Raw genomic sequence first — 20,638 nt, 5'->3', positions numbered from 1 at the left:
TTCCTTGTTTTGCTGGGTTAGAACTGTGTCTTATCTGTGTTCTTTTGGCACTTAAGTACATGTTGTTAACACCCTCCAGCTGTTGTCAGTGTTGGTCCTGCAATGGGCGGCAGTCTCAAGTGAAAATAATCATATGCTGTTGGTAAATCCAGAGTTAAGCAACCACAGTAGCAGTATCTCCACCCACATGGCAGAGTTTACAGTCTGATAGTGGTATCCTTCAGATTGGAGACCAAGGGCTGTGATCAACAATGTCCATAATCTCCACTTAAGCATGGGGGGAAATTTCAGAAGATTTTCAGTAGTTTCTGTTTGTATTTTCTCAGTGTTAGAGTTAAATTGGACACAAAGTCATGATGCAATCAATGTGATTAATATATAGAGTAATTTATCATAGAAACATTAGAAGATACATTTTTGTCAGACTTTTGTTTATGATGTTTGTAAATAAGCATATCTATGAACTGAAGTTACTTGTAATACACATCTGCATTTCATCTGCAAATTGATACCTGATCTTTAGGAGCATAGTACATTTTCTTCTAATTCTGAATAATCGATAGTTTATTGAGTTGCTTGTCCATTTCTATTGTAATGTGTTTTCTGGGGAGAAGTATTGTTAACCTTGTGAACTGTAGTTTTCCATCCAACAAATATAATGTAAATTTATTTGAATGAGGAAATTGTTATTGCTACTTAATACAGCCCTTCTCATTCTTCACATTCATTACTGAGACATAACATTGTCCTTCTGCTAAACTCAGAAGTAACTCCTTGTAGGTGGGAATTGTGTAACAGACCACTGGGCTTCAATCCCAGGCACAGGATTTTCTGCCACTAAAGGCAGGGTGTCAGTTCAGTTTTCCCCACTGTTATGTTTGCAGTGTTTAATTTGAATCGATTTCCTGTGGCAGTAAGTACATTTCAGCTCTGGCTTTTCTCTGATTCCCAAATGTGCAGCCTGCCAAAGCTCTTCCATCTGTGTTCCCTGTGGAGAATGCTCTTGAGCCCTTCAGTAGACCTCAGAGAGTAAGTTGCAGCCTGTTGGCAAACCTGTTCACCATAACTCATGGAGGCTGAGGGCTCTAAAGGTGTGGGGCTTCCTTTACAGGCTGCCAGCCCACAGAGTGCCTAGGCTTTGAAATTAGTGGGGTACACCCACCCCAACCTCTGTTCTGAGAAAGAGTCTTGAACTGAAAAAACATCAGGAGTTTTCAAGAGAGAGAAATCCCCAACAGTATGTTTAGGAGCAAGTCTTAAAAACTTCAGAGTTTGAAGATAAAAGTAAGACTTTTTTCATAAGGCAACAGTTTGAATTTTTAATTAGAAAGTACATAGAACATTTCATCTTTTGCTTCCTGAGGGAAATGGTTGCTGAGACTTTCATCTTCACACAGGCTCTTTCACAATGCTTACTGATCCCTTTCCCCCTGTTATGCACTCCCCAGCTTCTCTGATCAAGCAGAGGAGCATGTTACATCTGTAACATGAAGCCCAGCCTCAGGGTGCTATGTAATGGGATTTGTGCTTCTCTAGTTTTCAGTGCAATGCTGCTTATTTAGCTAAAGAAAGGAGCTCAGGTTTCAGACAGCAACAAAGCAGGAGTTGCATCTCCCTGGATTTCAGAGCATAGATCCTCACTTTGCTTGAGGAGGAAGGCAATTCTTCATGGACTTTCCCTTCAGCTAAATTGACTTGGCACTAAAGCAGGAGGGCTTGAGACCCTGTGAGAGAACAAGCCCAAGTCAGGGTTCAGTATCTCATGTATTTGCATCATACAGTGGTAGCATGCATATGCATGTCTGGGTTTATTTGAGTATGATTGCAAACAAAATGTGTGTTACCTGGCTTGCACGGAAGACACAATATTTCTTCTAAGTAAACATGAATTCTTCACAGAAATGTGGCAACTTGTTTGTAAGTACGTACATTCCCCAATGAAATCTCTTTACTTTTGATTTCTCCTTCTCAGCTAGGTTCTGCAAAGCCTGTAGTTAATCACAGTAGGCTCAGATCACAAGCTGTGTGTATAGATATTTGTGAGGAAGATCTCAATCAGTGCTCTGTACACAGAAGCAAGCTGGCTCATTACTAGGATGGGATTTATACTTGCCAGCTGGTAAGAATTAAGAAGCTTGGGAAACAAATGCGCAGAAATTAGCAGCAGGGGGTTGAAAACAAGCATGGCTTTGGATTCACTATCTTGATAAAGATTTGCAGAATCAAAGCAGAATGGCAAGTTAGTAATTTCCTGGTAGTAAGTATTGCTACCCTGTTAGTGCCAGAAACTAAAAGCACACATGCCGGGCATTAGGTGTCTGTATGCTTTGAGACATTAAATCATTCATCAAATTTAGAGCAAAACAGATTGTACCAGTTCATATAAATGCTCCTGTTTCAGCAGAGAAATGTAAATAACATGCTGATCATACTTGAGCATACTTGAAAACAGGTTTGAAAACCTCAGTGTACAAATGTTGTTACTTCACTTCACTAGCTCTATCAATACCTCACTTAACAAAAATGGTATACATATGGCCATTTAACTACAAGATACCCCATTCCATCTGTGGCAAAAACCTTAGCAGTTTCTCCAAATGAATGTATAGTATATTGTGCACAAAAGGCTATGAGGTGTAAAGGTGTAATGCATAAACAGAATGCCATCTCTTAAATGACAGTAAAGAATGGCATAAGTACCTAAATCATGGAAGTTATAAAATCAGAAAAATTCGTTGTTTCTTTAAGCTAGTTAATTTAAGGGGTACAGTTCTCTGAGTTCTCCTCTTACTTAGCAAGATACTCACAGGAACTAAACGAGCCTACAAGAAATCTGTACTGTGTGTTTAGAAACTACACAGAACTTGTGAAGCACTGACTCAGCCTGACTTAGAGACCTTCAGATAACAGTTTTTGAATAAGAACATAAGCCTTAGTTAAGGCACTTTTTGTTATTGTTAGGTGAATTTATAATTTCGGGAACTGAGATAGGAAATCACATTGTTCTCATTTGTGCAGGTGAAACTCTTGACTTAGAACTGTGCAGGGGAGTTTCATCTTCTAAATGCTGCCATCATGGAAATCACTAGAAGTTTCACTGGAGAGGTTGATCAAAGCAGATATGAAGAAAAAAAAAAAACAAAGAAGAAAAGAAAAAGTTGGCAAAGCTGCTGTCAAGACTATTTAGATGGACATATCTGGATCCCTGTCTGAATACTACCAACTGTCACATTTAATCAGCTTTGAGCTCTTCTTGGTCATCATTACTTTTTCAAGACACTGTTTAGAAATAGTTAATCAATTAATTCAAAACCTACAGAGCTGTTGTTATGATGAAAACTTCATATCTCTGGAAAACCTTTCCATTCAAGAAATCTCATCCTATAGTTGCAGAGAAGTTCCTATAAGACTGGGAACTAAATGGAACTAATTTTTATCCTTGGTAGTTGAAGCAAAATCCTGAAAATACTTTGCACATAATGTTAGAACCTGAAGGCTTCCATTTTCTTGGGCATGACACTGAATTTCATTAGTAACTAGCATGCTGTGGAACACTTTGTGAAGCAGACATTTCCAAAGACACTATGAGAGAAGCCACTAAATAAGCTTTATGTGGAAAAGGTTTTATTCTTTTGCAGAAGGATCTGTTGGTAGGAAAGTTTCAGAAGGTTCACTTCCAGATACTTTCTCAATTAACAAATATCATCTTTGAATTAGAAGTTGATCTGTGTGCCTATTTGTGAAATCCTACTTACCCTTCAAGTCGCTGATAGACATTGCATCCAGTGAAAGTTATTCAGTGTAATGAAGATTCTCTTTAGTTATTCTTCTGCTAGCAGTTTTACTCCCATCCAGTCCTTGCCTTTGTCATGTAAGAAATTATGTACGTGCAAGAAAGAAAGATTTGAGTGCACAACTTCCCAAACTTTGTGAATACATTATCAAGCTGTTCTCTTCCTGCTGACAGCCAGTTGCTGCAAGATCTCCATCGTTGTGACTTGGCCCTTCTGTAGCCCTAAGCTGATGAGTGAAGTTCAGTTTTGGAGCCCCCATCTCCCCAACACTTCCTCTGAATTCTGTGAGCAATATGTGGTTCCTATGAGTAATGAATAAAATTGTTAATTGATCAACACAAGAGAGGAAAATTATTGGATTTCTTCAAGTTACATGTTATTTGTATTCTCTTAACATTTCTAAGTCCTAGTCTTCCATTGGGGAGCCATGGAGCTGGTAGCTGTGTTAGTGTATTAAGTAATTTCTGCCCCAAAATCACTTACATTCTTCAGCCTTGTATAAACTGGTAGTACCATTGGTATATATGTGTGGTATGTATGTATGTACTGAGCAGCACTACTAACCCTTTAACCCTACAGGTTTGCCTTCAGTATTTTTTCAGTTGCATCAATCAACATACTTAGGTTCCATTCCTTTTCTAAATTATCTGTCAATCACATGCAGCAGACAGAATACCCCATATTTTTTTCCTTTTGCTAGTTTCTTGTGTGAAAAAGAAAGTCTATCTCATGTTTGGAGGTTACTGCAGGGCAAATACAAAGTCCAGTAAAATCGAAGGAATCTTTTACATCAGGAAAACTAAACTTTTTCTCTGCTTCAGGACAATAACAACACAAGGAAGGAATTGCATGGACATAGTAAGGCAATTACTTGAATTGATGAAATGTAGTTAAAGAATGTTTATTAATTTGGATCATAATATCATAGGAAAAAAGATGTTCAAAAGTGTATGTGGTGTACCATAATGTCACTCTGACCTGCAGTTGGCTGCCTTAGAACTGCAGAAATACAAATTAAAAAGCATTATGCTTTTTAATGCTGTCTAGTCTAGCTAGACTGCTTTCAGTCAGTCAGTGAAATTTGGGAGATTAAGTTAATACAAAGATACCAATAGCTGGCAAAAGAAATCATTGAATTTCATCCTGGTTTGTTATAACTGGTCTCTGGACGAAGTGCACTGGTATTGTAAGCAATATGGCTGAACCAGCATGTTCTTAGGGACAGTTTATCATATATGCTAACATTTATGGCTCTCATGGAGTAATTTATCTTTTTACAAATTATGGTATTTTAAAGAATATTGAAATAACAAAGTTCAGATTAGCATATAGGTTGTGTCCCCCTTGCAGAGGAGGACTTTCTCTCTCCATTAGTAGCAAAGGAACAGCGCAACTTAAAAAACCCTGCAATTACAGAAAGTGTAAATGAAGAGTGAATAAAAACAGAAATGCAGAAATAAATCAAAATATGAGTAGTTGGAACCACTAGATGATTGGGAGAAAAGCACATAAAAATTACCCTTTTCTTTTTTCTTTATTTTTTAAAAAGTAGAAATTTGAAGAGATGTTTTTACCCAAAGAAAAGAAAGGACTTCCAGTACACAGTTAATGGTGTATAAAGACCAGAATACCATCAGGTTGCCTTATTCCCAGGAGAACTCAAGCTTTCCCAGTTTCAGTAGTGTGCCTCCAGGAAATCGTTCAGAAGGATGTATAATTAGCCCACACTCTTCCAGAGTGCACAGTGTAACTTGATGCAGTTAAACCAGAAGACAGTTTTCATCTTTTGACCCTGTGTCAAATGTGGCAGTTGAGTAGCTTACCTGAGATCTGTAAGACAAAGTTGGCCAACAGACCTTTTCCTGTAGAAAGGAACACGCAGTAGGACACACTACCAAACCCACAATTTTAAACCTGGCTTATTTTCAAAGTAACAGAAAAAGTGGCTGTTGTTAAGTGATACAACTCAGTGCATTCAGATTCTATTTCTTTTTGCCATTCTGAAGTTTAAAGAAAAATTTTTGCCCTTGCTTAGGATGTATGAAAAGGACAGTGAAAGTTGCTTTCACTTTAGGTACTAACAAGATACATCCTTGGAAGGATGAATGTCATCCTATAATTCCAGTGTACATCCAAATGATAGTCCTGGGAATGGTAAAATGTTTAGTGTAGTGTCTGTGTCTTGCATCCATTAGCATGCAGAATAGTTGAAAAAGTTCACGGTGGAATGGAATAATGTTGAATAACTCCTGGACAGAAATGCCCTGGTAACTGTGTAGGTTGGGGTGGTGGTGGTTTGTGTGTGTCAGGGTGTGGCAGCTGCAGGGGGGACCTGCGCAACTGGTAGAAAATGCACGAGTTGAAAACTCAAATGACACTGTAAAACAACTCTCATAGCTTAATTAAATAAAACCAATAATGCGATTTAAACTTCTTTGAGTTAAAATTACTTTAATAAGGGTGTTAATTACTAGAGGATTAACACTGCTTACATGTGATAATAGATCTAGTCAGTCAATAAAGGGTGAGAATAATGTTCGTTTAAGAAGCAAAAGAATCTAACACAGGATTACTCACTAGAAAGGATAACATTTCAAAGTGGCAAGTAAAATCAGGGGAAGATGTTTTCAAATTGCAGGAGGCATTAGAGGCTGAATTTTGCCATCATTGCTCAGCAAAAGTTCCACGTGTACTGGGATCTGTTGGAGCTAAAATATGAAGAGTAATTATTGCAAATGACATGAAATAATTTGTAATTACTTGGTCTTCCAGAGAAATCATAAGAAACAATTTTTTAGATAAAACATTTAAGTAAAATACTGTCTATAGAATTGAGGAGAAAATGCATACTCTAAAGGGAAAAAAACCCCCATCTTCTAAGGAGAAGAATTTCTTGAAGATGTATTTCGTAGAAAAATGAATTATATTGGATTATTGCCTTTAAGCAAAATGGGGGTTTTCCTAATACATTTGCAAACAACAGCAAGAGGAGAAAGATCTTTTGCAAAAAAACCCCAGTTTAAAAAACAGAAATTTTTAGGTATCCAGGTTTCAGCTTGCTAGGCTTGGAAGCCTTTGTTAAACCAAGTTATCTAGACAACAAGTTAACAAAACAAAACCAGGATTTTATATGGGCTATAGTATTTGCTAAAATGTTTTGTGAGTCATTTGATAGATACAAATAGGGAAGTAAATACTTTCTTGTAGATGAAAGTGAAGGTTATCCACGAAAGAATATGAAAGTTTTTTCCTAGTGATTTTGGCTTTCCTTTCAACTTGTCTCTATTTACATTCCTGAGCTACTGATTGTGGAATTCCTTGTCCAGAGGTTCTCAGGTCTAGTATAGCTTTCCCTAAGGGATGTAACTTCATCTGCTATACAGGGTGGTTATGCAGCCATACCCTGAGTGCACTACTTTAGAAGAAATAACTATCTGTTTACAGTAAACTTATGATGGCCACATATGTAAGTATTTGTGCCTTATGGATTTTTGTTTCTGGATGCAAACAAAATTATGCTGTTTTGTGGCCTATTATGTCTTGTATCTCAGTGGCTTTTCATATATTCTAGCTCAGCACCCAAGATCAGTTGAGATACTTTATTGAGCAGTTGCTGTATTTGTATCTGTTTCTGCAGAAGTTTTCAGAGAGGCACTTTATATATAAAATTCTGAGTGTTTTGATGACTGCCTAAGAGAAGAATCTGGCACACTGTGGCTGTAATTTTTTATTTTAGATGTGCAGCTTTTGAGAAATGCACAGATGCTAAAAGAAACTAAAGCAAAAGAAAGTTGTTACTTAAAAAATAATTACTCTGTTGTTTTGAAGCAAACTGTTTCCCCTTACCTACTGTAGAACCTCAGGTTATCTCAATGGAAATTATGTGATTCTTAGTACACACTGCAGATCATGGACTTCTGTGGAGACCAATTGCTGCAGATTCAAGAGTGCTCATAAACTTTATAGACCTGATGTTTATTCTCCTGTTAAGGTGAATCCATTACTGCAGCAATGTAATTTCAGCATATTTCATAGATGTAATTTTCTCTTGGTGTTTTTGTCCAAGTCAGAATATGACAAGAAATGACTGGAAAGTTGGGAGAGGGAAATGCTCTGTTCACTGAATCCCTAATTCCAGCAGCACCCATACTGGTGGTGTCCTGGGTCTGTTCTTTAGCTGCAGCTTCCCACAAAGGGCTGAAGTTTTGGCTTCCTCTGTAAGCACAAAACTGATGCCGTGGAGCTGCTCACTTGTCTTCCCATAGGCATCAGTTTGCATTTGCATGCCAGGACTGTGTATCTAAAGCTCCTTCCTTCAATCCTAGAAGTAACTGGACTGCAATTCAAACTTGGAGTTGTATTCTGGGCAGACCACTGCAGATGATTAGTTCTTGGGTGCAGCACCTGACTGTCTAGATTAGGTGTGTGTGTATACAAGGACAGTTCTGGGACAGTTAAAACCAGCATTTGTCAGATAGTGACTTCTTGTGGTATGGAGCATCTGGAGTTACTCTTATGGATAGTACTAAATATTAAATGTGACAGCTGGGACAAGAGTGTTCAATTCCAGAATGGAAATGAAAGTGAATGTGTTTTGTGTTTGAATTTTATGCTAGTTACACCAAATTAGATTAATTTAAATTTAAGGATACTCTGCCTCATCATATGCTATTTATGGCTTTATTTCATAGATGAGTGAATGGTCTAAAGCAAACCTGTTGTGGGTCTTGTGCAAGTAAAAAGAAGTGCCTGTAGAAAATTAAAGATTAAATAAACTAAAATAAAAAAATTCATTTTGAAATGTCAGTATTTAAGTACTACTGGAAAACCTGTGTTTAAAAAAACAACCAGAAGCCAAGTGCAAATGCCAGCTGAGATTTAACTGTGCTGTATTAAAGGATTCATAATTTTTACAGCTGAAATTGTGTTTTCAGAGTTTCATTCAGGTGAGAGGCAGATGGTCTGTTTTGGGGGCTGCACTTGTCAGCCCTGTGTGCTGTTTGAGCGTGTACACCTCTGCGTCAGGAGCTCAAAACCAGAAAAAATGGTGAATGACCTGACCATTGCATAATACACAATTTTTAATCCACACAAATTTTGCCATTGACATAGTTTTATGCTTTGTCTGAAGGGACTTTGTGTACGGACTAACACGCTTGACAGGAGCAATTTGGCCCGAGCCGGTGCCCTCTGGAGCCTGACTGTCTGCCAGGCTCCTGCTTTTCAGACTCTTCCCTGCTTCTAGACTCAAAAGATGGTTCTTTTGCTACTAGTCCAGCTTATTCTTTAATGATGAAGAACAACACACTTCATAATAAACATTTTCACTGTAATTAAAGAAATCTTCTTTGAAGAGGTATTTCTTGTTGCTGTACTGAGTGTTTCATAGGGCTTAGCTATTTACATTTGTTTCACAAAACTACTTTTCTGCATCTTCAGATGTTGCATCTTGGGCTGCTTGAAGTTTTAATGGGATTTGTAAAAATTATACATTGTGAATGTTTTTCTGGTTATGGTAACAGCAACAAGCTTGTTCACGTGACTTCAACAGCAAGTATTCTATTTTGTAGGCAAGCCTAAGTTCATTTGGAGTGCCAGAGAGTGAAAAGAAAACATCATGAATGTAACAAGACCAGGCATCTCTCAAAGTGTACCACAAAGTCCAAATTTTAGGAAAGAGTTCTGCCCTTTGCAAGGATTTTTTCATATAAAAGATACATGAATACTTCTGTTATAAGAAATAACTTCTGTTTTTTCTTAGCATAGCAACAAATCCCAATGGTTTAGCTGTCATAACATTATACATTGTACATTTATGAATGTGTTGAAGATTGTATCCCAACACTCAAGATAGTGACAGATAAAATTTCACTGATAAATTTGAAACAGATGGTAGATTTAAATAAAAAATTGTTTCATTCTTGTGAAAATTTCAATGTCCTAAGTTTAGACACAACTTCTAAATGCATAGTGCTTAAAAGAAGAACGAATATTTTAATGCAGTGACTTAAATCTGAAACACGCTACCTTTCTAACACGGACTATCCTTCCTTTGAAAATCCAGGGCTCAGTTTTCAAAGCATTGTCTAGGAATTTAGCCTGCGACCCCCATTGACACTAATGGGAATTGCATAGTAAGTCCCCATAACATCACTTTGAAAATCCATTTGTTGTACCAATTCAGAAAAAAATAGCATAAACTACAGGGAGACATTCGCAGATCAAGTGTAGACTTTGAAATACAAGACCAGTGTACGTTATTTCAGTTATGTGATCAGTAGAGGGGATTCTGAATTCACCACATTCACAAAATAAGTCACCAGGTCTAAATAAAACAAAATATTTTGGCAAGTGGCAGGCAGACTTGCTAACCAGGCTAACAAGATGCTTGTCAGCAGTAATGAACACCTACTGATCAAGTGATAATTGTGTTTGGTTGGTACAGTGTTATTCTGCAGTTAGCAAACTGCCTTTTTTTCTTTCAAGCTGGACTTAGGTATCTATATTTTAAGTAGTTCTGTTGTTCCTTTGCAACCAAGGAATGTTTAGAGTAAACAGGACTTGTCTTTGTCCAGTTTTGATTCTGATCCTTGTCCTTTATGTTTTGTTTTCCAATTTAGTAAGTGCTTTCATGGTGTGCATGCTTTAATTAACAGGAGCATAACTTGGTCAATAATGATGGTGTTATCTTCATGGTCATGCAGACAGTTTTTGTTGGAAATAAGTGTACCTGGGTAGCATATGTTCATGTATACTTGTGCATGAAACCTGAGCAAAGGTTTAAAAAGTGTTGTTGTTTTTGTGTAACTGTGTAAACTGCAGTGCCTATGAGTCCCAGTCATGGACCATGGCCCCATTATGCTGGGCAGAATATAAATAAGTGTTTTAACAAAAGCAAGACAGTGCTGCCTCAGAGTTCCCAAAGCAATGAGATTATAGCTCCACTGAAAGGTTAACGTTATGTCAGAGATTATGAAACAGCAACTCTTCTGGTTGACAGGCTTCCTTCTGGGTTCTGAAACCCATTTGTCCTCCTTAAAACAGGGTGGGGTGGGTTGGTCCAGTGTGAACTCCCTGCAGTAGGAAGTGTTGAGAACTGGAACATTTGTGAGTGGCTTTTGTGAGTTTATTGTGTTTAAAATGAAAAAGTCACCTTCATGTTTGTTACTTTTTAGCTCCAAAACCCAACAGAAGTACAAATACTAATGTGTTTGCTTTTTCTTTATCTTGGTGACTTAAATGATACACAGCTAGCAATAGCTGGGGGTTTTTTCCTAGGCCAAGAGCTGTGTACCCTCAAGGAAAGAATTATAATGTTACTTCTGTATTCTTTCCTAAGAAAAGATTGGGTGTAGCTTGCAGTTGTATGTGCTTGGCACTATTAATTTCTCAGAAGAGTTCACCGTATTCTAGGCTTTGGGTTTTTTTTAATTAAAGAGGTCAAAATCCATTATATCAAAATTTCAAAGAATTTACCAATTAGCTGTAGTCTGTGATGCCCAGCAGGTGGCTTTTATACTATTAAAGGGAGATTGTTTCCATCTCTGATCAAAGGGAAAGCAAAACAAAAGAAAATATAGAATATTTTTCTGTACACAGTGCAAACCACATGCTGTGTAAATGATGTGAAAACTGTACATGAGAGACTACTCAGTCATCCCACTTCAAGAAAAAGTTCTGTATATTTTCACACTGGTCCTCACAACGATTTCAATGGTAATGTCTAAGTCTGTTTAGATTACTGATTAGCTGAGAAGGTTAGACAGCTTGCTATTTCGTAAAATGAAGACTTTAGCATTTTTCTTATTTAAAAGTAAAAGTAAAAATGTACAATTGAGTAGATAATGAATTTACTAGAAGTGAAATTAGAAAAAGCTGAGCGTGCTGGAATGTTTCAAGACGCAAAAAAATTCCAATTTGCACTTTTCAATGAATCTAAACTTCCCCGATTTTTGCCTACTTAAAAGAATGTTTGTGACCTTTTGACCCTTTTGTTATCCCTTACTCAGAAAGGCCTTTATTCTGTAAGACTTAGGTATAAAAAAATAAAAAGAGCATTAATGGCGTAACAGTCCTTTCTGATCACCCTGTGTAAGATGTTTATGCAAAGTGTCAATAGAAGCAATTGGCCTAACAGTGTGACAACCTGCTTTGCTTGGAAATGGGCTAATCTCCTGTTTGGGTTATCCAGAGGTCAGGTAAGGATTTCTTTTTTCGCACTCCCCGTAGCGCATGGGTACATAACCTGCAAACACTACAGGGCAGAAATCAGAAGCTATTGAGCCCAGGGATGCCACAAAGCATTTTTAGTTAATCCTGACTGGTTTGCTTCTCCTGATTTTTTGTTTTTTTCTTCTGCCTTCTTTTAGTTTTTCCATTCCTGGTCCCATCCCAGAGAGTCTGCTTGAGCGTATAACACATAATGATGACAGGGACTCTACCAATTTCATTATCTGCTGCTTCACTGTGTTGTTTTTTTCTTTTTCTTTTTTTTCTCTTTTTTTTTTTTTTTTTTTTTTTTTTCCAAACAGGCATCATCCCACTCTTTTTTTGAAGTTCACGTGGAAACCTACTTTAAATCTCAGTTTTTGAGGGCTGCCCCCTTTGCCCTGTCACAGCAGGCTGGAACTCAATAAGAGCTCAGGCAAGCGTAGCGGGCCGGGCAATGGGCCTTGGCGGGCTGCACGCTGTGAACTCCTGCCTCACTGAATCAGCTTCTGTGTGTTTTTATAACTGCCTTTTTTTTCCCTGTTAATTATGCCCCAAGGCTGTGGAAAGACAGCATTTATCTGTTTCAACAGACTAAGCAGCAAGTGTTCTGACATGTTTATCAGGCAAATTGTACCTGACAAAAGGTAATTACACATGCAATCAAGTCCAGAAGTAACTGGGTGATTAGGGGTTAATAAACTGTTTAGCATAAAAAATATTCAGCTTGTGAGCAAGGAGAGTGGGCCAGAACTGACATAACTGACAGTGATATATTAAAAAACTACTTTTCTTTGGATGGAATATTTGACTTTATTGAAAGGTAAGTAGGAAATAAAGTGTACAACTCAGTTTTATCTCCACCTCCTGAAGCACTGGTGCCTTTTGTACAACCAAAGATATTTGCTGATGCTCATGCTGCTTCAGAAGAGATACCAACTTGCACCATTCCAACTCGCACTAAGCTACCTTGATAATTCACAATTAGGATTTTTGTACTATAACCAGTGCAGTGTCTAATGGACACTGCCCCCATTTCCATCTGCAAAGCTCATGTCTCCTCCTTCTGTCTGTTGCTGTGTTCACTCTGTGCATAGCTAGTTCCCAAAGTTGCGTTCTCTTCCAAGATTATTCCTGACAGTTGCCCAAAAGTAAAAAGGAAAGGGCATCTGTATGATATCTGAGGATGTGACAAGAGGCTCAAATGGCATTGTAAGGGCCGGATGGTCGATTCCAGCAGTTCCCAGTGCACAAAATTCTCACGTAATTACAAGATGGCCTAAATACAGGACTATGGCTGAGCTGCTCTGAACTTTAGGTAATACAATACAAAGCTTTAGTGAGCAATGATGAAGAATAATTTCCATTCAAACAGGGCAATATCACCTAGGTACTGGGAAAACGCTGGAGTACTAACTTTGAAGAATAGGTGCAAGTACCCTATTTGAAATCAGAATTCTGTCCCTAAAAGTTTAAGATCTTTTCCCCTCATAGCATCGATATTATAATGTTTTTTGCTAACTGATCCTGTTAGCTGGCAAGGTCTTGCAGCAGGAGCTCTTTCAACCAAAACATAGTTTAGTATCTTCTAAAATAAAAGTCTTCCAATTAAAAATAACAGTTATATGTATGTCAGAAATTACTATAAACTTTTGCATAAGTACATATAAACACTTTTTCTTTTCCAAGTGTTGTTTATTTCTACAGAGAGACCTAATGTTAGACATAAAAGGCATTTAGAAAATACCTGCACATGAAGAGAAAATTACAAAATCAAAGCACTGTAGAGCATAATTCAAAATAAAAGTGCACTACAGCAACCAGAGGCTGAAGTTACCTATAATGTTAGAATTATATATGTGACTAATAATGTAATGGTTTGGGAAAGCAACACTTGCACATACAGTAGAAGAAACATGCTGCTCTCTGATCATCAGCCCTGATGTTTCCAAGATGTTGGATAAAGGTTCCCCTTATATCATACCTTTAGAAGAGGCAGAATCCTCTAAATGAGGTGGAAGTGTAGACTGTATCTTGTAAATGTAAGTAAGTGGACAATATATAGGATGTTCTCTGTGGTGTACAGGAGAGGCTAAAGCTTGTTTTTTTTTTTTTTTTGTTTCCCCCTTTTTTTTCACCAATGACTCAGACTCACATATTTTCAAATTGTTCCTAGTCAGAAGGAAATAATTGCTCTTTGCTCCTAGGGAAGCATATTCTGCTTCATTATAAAATACTCGGGTATAGTATTGCCTGTCTGAGCTTATTCTTATTTTTCATAGTTATTATGGGATAAAGAGCACAGCAGGGCTATTGTTCTTGGGTAGCAGAGTACATATATTTAGTTTATTCAGTGCTTCACAGTGTTTTGGCTGCATGATAAGCTGGTTCTGACTGAACACCTTTGGGTGGCTTCTTAGGTGGGGCTGAGTAGCTTTCTAAACAGCCAACATGGGCTGTGCTGCCACCAGACTGAGAAGTGAGGGACATTGCCTTTCTGAAGTTTTTTCAATACATACTAACTTCAGAAAGATGCATGTACAAAGTAAGCATTTTTCCTATTGTAATTTCAAAGCAAGCTGTGCACAGTCTAACCTTGGAGGAGTCGCAGCCAGTAGCACCAGTATGAAGTGATACACTCATCACCTCAAATCAGCCTTTGACTGATTTTTGAGGCTGGGGAATACTTACTGCCAGGACCTCCTATTTGCCCATATTTATCTTTTGACAGAGTGTGCCAGTGTGGTGCATTCCTTGTTAGATAATACATCTCATTTTCAGTTATTGTCTCAGTAAGAGTGAAAGCTTTACTACATAAAATAGTAGTAGGGAAGTGTATCTTTAACTTGGCCTTTAATCATTTTTTATCCTAGATGCTGCAGTAAAAACTACTGTGACAGAACCAGCAAACTGTCCTGTGCTTCATGCACATCATCTGCCTATGGCTAAGACACCTTACTCTATGACAGGGAGAGAAATTATTAATTTAAATAGGACACGCATTTGTGTAGCAAAAGATGCTGTAAATCAGAGAGGAACAGAGCAGCAGAAATTGAAACAGATTGATGAGTTAACACCTCTGCCTTGTTGCTGCAGGAATGAAAGTGAATTCAGTACTGTGTTGGGCTCAAGTGAAGCTTTGCATGAATGGATTGAAGTTATTTCCCACCACCCATGTGGTGGTCCTGGGGCCAGTGAGTCATTTCTGCTAGACTGTCCTCTCTGCCCCTGGCTGCTCGCCAGCCTGCTCCCGTCACAAAGCATGGGCTGTGCATCCACTGAGCCCGGGTGCCGGGGCAGATGCAGGTGATAGGAATGGCCAGGACACAGATCCTAAGAGCTGCACACCAGGCAGCTCTGGCCCACCCCACAGCATGCAGTACTTGCTGTCAAAGCCCACTGCATAAAGCAGTATGCACCACTGCAGAACTGCAGTGAGTGGGACAAAATGCACAATGCATAACTGTGCACAGCAGCAGTCCCTTCTCCAGCAGTGTCTGCAGCTCCCTGCTGCATTTAATCCACAGCCAGGATATCATTGTCACGCTGCAGCCCCCGAACAGATGCTCAGAAGGAGGGAAGGAGGCTGTGACTGAGTGGCATGTGTCATTTGATTGCATGTCTGGGCCTTTGAGCTACCTGCTACATGTCATGACAGCTGCTTGAACTTAAGAAATTTATTAGCCTGAGGTTAGTTGCATGCGGCTCTTTGACCATGCATGGAGCCAGGAAGAAGCTCTGGGTACATTCCCTTTGCTGATAGTGTCTCTTTGGATGTTCATTCTTTAGGGCCAGGACTGTCTTGGAGTGCACAGAATATGCTTCATGTTCTGTGTGACTTTTTTTTACCTGTTGTTAAAAAACAACAGACTTTATGGTCTGTTTAGAGCCCTACATGCTTACTTGTGTTTGGGCAGGTGACAAATGAGGAGTAATCTTCCAGCCATCACTATCATGGAGATTTCCCAGAGCCATGGCATGATCAGTTGAGTCAACTATTGAAAGCATCATATGAAACTCACTCATGCAGTATGGTCAGAGAAATTTCTTTGAACTTGTCAGCCCTGTAATTGTGTCAGTCATCAATGGCTTTGGGCTGCACAAGGCTAGCAGAATACCTTTACATACCTTTCACCCATGTGAGCTTCAGTGTTGTTTAGGATTTACCCAGAATCCTCAATTTCAATGGTACAATAGGGATAAGAAATTAAATCTTTCACCTCTGACTCACTGAATACAACTGCAGGAACATTGGTCCATCCATAAGGACCATGTCCCATGTTCAGCCCATGACACTGTAAGTAGCAGCAAGGTATTAATGACCAGATTAGTTGGTTTGGGTTCCTGTCAGCTTTATCCTCACAGCTTGTCTTGTGCATCTGCCTGTCCTATCTTTTCACTCTCTTGGTTGTGCTTTAAAATATCTCTGTGAGGACTGGGCACCACAAACTGTGTAACTCAGGTAATAACAAATGATACCAGAAACATGCAGTAGTAACTGAGGCTGTGAGTTTCACAACTGATTCTAATTTTTGGGTTATCAAGGCTTCCCAAGTCCTTTTGCTTGGTCACTGAAGGCATGTTCTCAGCAACTCAGTAAAATTGGTGGTGTCCATCTTGAGAAAGGGCTTTGTGGGAAAGAAATGTTTGAATTTGACCCTGGTGGTTATCATGGAATATCTAGTCAGCAGAGAATGAAATAGCCTCATTGGGTTTTAGATCCTTTCACCCCTATGAGATGTTAAATGTAAAATGTGTCAGTGAGGTTTGTAAGGGTCCCTGAAGGTCTTTGGGATGACAGAGGAGCAGGTCTGTCAGAGGTCCATTATAATCCCAGGAAATGTTGCTACCTAGTCCTAAAAGACTACACTACAAATAGGGAAGGAGTAATTAATTAGAAAATTATGCATTTAAATTAGACATTATATTTGAAAATAACATCAGGAAGTGGTTTGGAAGTGGAAAAATTTGCAAAAAAGTGACATATAAATTTGAAGCTGGGAAAACTGTATGTATGTTTTATTCTGTAAATAAATTGGTGTTATGATTTTGGGCATGAGCTTTACTAGACACCTCTGATAGTTTATCAGGCTGAGAATTTTGAATAAGGCAAGGTTCTCGGGGGTGCAGACCTCCTCTTAGTGTAGCCTGAGAAGTCAGAGGAGCGGGCGCCTGCTGCAGCTCTGCCTGTGGGAGCGAGGGCTGCTGCTGTTCTGTCCCAGCTGTAACAGCTCTGGTCTGGCTTAGCAGAAGCAAATGTCTGAAGTGAACAGGGCTCTTCCTTGAAATAGCAAAATGCTGTGACTTGTAGTAGTCTGTTACATTTTTCTAAGTGGTTTTGTTACACGAAGTCCTGTTCCGGCGCACCTTTCCAGCGTTACTGAGCCAGCAGGTCTCCAGGCAAGCGGGGCTCTAGGTTACACTGAGGACCCAGCTGAGCGGAGCAGCCGCGGGCACTGCGCGCTGGGGCAAAGTGTTGTTAATGGTTCTCAACGCTTATTTTAACAGTAGGTTTGGCTAACACGGGGCAGCCTGAGAACAAGCCCTTGTTAGCCCTCAGCAGCAGGACGGGGCCAGGCACCAGACGCAGGGGGAAGCTGGGGCGCCCCGCCATTGACGTCAATGGCAGTGGGGCCGCTTGCCCGCAGGTAGCCGTGGGAAAGACATCCCCGAGCCGGGCTGCCTGTGCCCTGGCCCCTGGCAGCCTGGGCAGGGTGCCCAGCGGTGCCTGGCCTGCACCCCGTGATGGTGGAGGGAGAATTAGGCTTTGAGGGCTGTGAGGGTGCTGGCTGCTGGAGGTTCAGCATTGCGGCTGATTGTAAAAGCAGGCTGGCTTTTTGTTGAACAGCATCTCTGAGCTCGTGAATCAAAGACCTGATTTGAAACTGCAGCCAAGCGTAGGACTGTGCTTGGAGACTTTTTGTTCCTCCACTGAAGTGTTTGGATTTGTTTGGGCCAGAAGTGTGCCCGGGGCTTGGCGCTGAGTTTCAGGGATCAGTCACAATGGACAGTGCAGCCAAGGAGGTGTTTAATTCACTTAGTTGAGACTACCTGAACGTCTCATTTAAATTATTGTGAGAAGCAGCAGACATGAGCATCCCTGTCCTTCTCCCTACGGTAAAGCAAGTTCCCCAATAGCAAAGTATGAAGCCATTAGCATCCCCTCCTGGGGCCGAACCTGCACAGCCGCCTCCCTGCACACCGAGGGAGGTGAGAGACGTTAAAGAGAGAAATGGGCAGGTGAAGGGGGTGTCGGCTGGGCTCGGCGAGGGGCTGTGCCCGGCCTCTCTCCGCAGAGCCGCCCGCACGCCCTCACCCGCCTCTCCCCCCGCAGCTCCTGGACCTCTTCATGGTGTGGGACTGGTCCACCTACCTGGCTGACTACGGGCAGGCCACCTCCAAGTACCTGCGGGTCAACCCCAGCACGGCCCTCACGCTCCTGGAGAAGTAAGTGCGGGGGCCGGGCCGGAGCTGCCGGCGCGGGGCTGCAAAGCGGCGGCGGAGCCGGAGCCGCCGTGCCGGGAGCGGCGGGGCCGGGGCCGCGGGAGCAGCCAGCGGTGCCCGAATTGCCGCTCTGGGGAAGGGACGCGCTGAGCTTTGGCCGGGGTGAAGCCAGTGCGAGAGTTTCGGCCGGCCCGGCGGGCGGGCAGGGAGGGCAGGGTGAGCCGGGCGCGGTGCTAGCATCCCGGTACCAACCCGCTGGTAAAAACCGCACCAAAGCTTTCTAACAGTGTTTTCTCTCCTCTCCTGCCTGCGATGGAAATGTCATTTGCAGAGTTCACAGAGGGTACGTATCGCCTATATTGTTACAAAATACTGTTTCTGTAACTTACTTAATTTCCCGAATTTCGTTTTTGTATTCGTTGGTATGGGAAATCAGTAATATAGATGCCTGTTATTGACGGTGAACAAAACTCACCCATTTGCCGAGTCTGAATTTACCATGGAAGCAGATGAACTAACGGGTTTTCTGACTTGCTTCTCTCCTAAGGCAATTGGTAGGGTCGGGGTCCTGCTGAAGGGGTATTTGCTTAATACTTACAGGTTATTTGGAAAGTAATATTTAAACGAATAAAGTAAGTAGTATAAAACGAATTCTGCATTGCAGAAGTTTATTTTAAGAACACATAGTGAACAAGTTTTGTAATCTTTCAGTTCTTATTAGCAGAAAGATCAGAAGAACAGTAGTAAACCGATCCAAATAGTGAAATTTTTCCTTTTCAATTTACATTTCTAATGTGTTTGTCATTTGCTTTTTTATTTCTCTAGAATGAAAGACTCCAGCAAAAAGAACAACATTTTTGCTCAGTTCAGGAAGAATGACCGTGACAAGCAGAAGTTAATAGAGACTGTAGTAAAGCAACTTAGGAGTTTAGTGAATGGTATGTCCCAGCACACATAGGCCTCTTAAATCAACAGTATCTTATCACATCAAGAGGTGTTTCTTAGCCACTGTTTCTACTAAGCAAATGGTGATGCCAGTTAGGACTTCTGTTTGATCGAGAAGAGGAAAAATGCAGTAGATGGATTGTACATGTAGTCTTCAACAAACAATTCTTTGTACGTATTTTTAATGGATCGAATACTATTTTGTATATTGTAAACAAATGGTGAAAAATGAGGTTGTACAATAAAAACCAGCGCAATTGTATTGTACATGGAACAGCTGAACTGTAAATATGTTATTTAAATATCTGCAGATATGGTGTCCAAAACTTTGCTCTGAGTAGGAATTATTTGAGAAATGATCCCTTAGTTGCTGTTTTCTGGTTGAATCCTAATTTAATGTTTTTAAACATTGAGATACTTGTGTTTTAGATGCCGCCTATTGTTTTCCTGCATTAAATGTATATTAGCCTTAAAGTGATTGGATGTAATTTTCTATACCAGGTTTTGTAGTCTGGAGGTATGAAAAAGTCTTCTGATTTTTAGTACCTTTGAAAACTACCTGAGAACTAGACTTGATATCTATTTAGCATTAGGACTTACAGGCTTCATTCTCCAAAAGGGTTTATCTGGGGTTGTGATTGTAAATAACCATTTTAGTTCTTTATAATGTGACATGTTGTTTCGTTTTGGTTTTGTTCCTCAGGGTTACTATTTCTAACTACACTTTTGTAAGATCTCGGATTCTTTATCCCAGATTGCAGTAAGGAATAGGTTTGCCGCTGTTGGTTTTGTGCTGCATCTGTTTGTTAGTTTGTGCTTTCTCCTGCCAGCCCCATCCCAGCGATCAGCATTTTGTCTCTTTGCACTGTCCCCTCCTGGCTAGTTTAGACACTAAGAGAATGTCTAACAAATACAAACCAAATGGAACGTGTAAAAATAATGTACATTTTCGCTGTATTTTTAAGTTATTGACAGTCTAAATACAGTAATATAAACCTCACCCGTATTCCTGTTTAATTTCACTCCGGAACACGCCTCGGAGCCGGTTTCGCGGGACCTGTGCAGGTCCAGACTCACGGGTGATTTGCCGCGGAAGGCGGCGGGGGATCCGCGCGGCCCCGACGGCGGTGCGGGCCGGGAGCCGGGGCGGGGGGGCTGCGGGAGCCCGGGACGGGACTCGCTACCTGGGCAGGCTGGCCCGAGGGGGCGCGGGTGGGTTCCCCGCTGCCAGGAGTACCCCGGTACCC

The 20,638-nt window shown here is 40.4% G+C and overlaps 1 protein-coding gene across 9 annotated transcripts in view; it reads left to right on the top strand.

Annotated features, from left to right (window-relative positions):
• EXOC6 (exocyst complex component 6) overlaps positions 1-20,391 on the top strand; it is an 85,557-nt gene extending 65,166 nt beyond the window's left edge. For 3 of the 9 annotated variants that reach the window (XM_079312395.1, XM_079312393.1, XM_079312396.1), the window contains 3 exons: positions 18,337-18,449; positions 18,778-18,789; positions 19,272-20,391. In XM_079312395.1, coding sequence (XP_079168521.1) covers positions 18,337-18,449; positions 18,778-18,789; positions 19,272-19,404 — 258 coding nt within the window. In that variant the 3' untranslated portion in view covers positions 19,405-20,391. Of the gene's footprint in view, positions 1-18,336; positions 18,462-18,777; positions 18,790-19,271 lie in introns of all 9 variants that reach the window. The other 6 variants (XM_079312399.1, XM_079312401.1, XM_079312400.1 and 3 more) reach the window with 2 other exon arrangements.
• The last annotated feature ends 247 nt before the right edge of the window (positions 20,392-20,638 follow it).

This window comes from Erithacus rubecula (genome assembly GCF_903797595.1).
Source record: "Erithacus rubecula genome assembly, chromosome: 9".
Taxonomy (NCBI): Eukaryota; Metazoa; Chordata; class Aves; order Passeriformes; family Muscicapidae; genus Erithacus; species Erithacus rubecula.
Note: the sequence above shows the minus strand (reverse complement) of the source record. Positions and strands in the feature narration are given on the sequence as shown.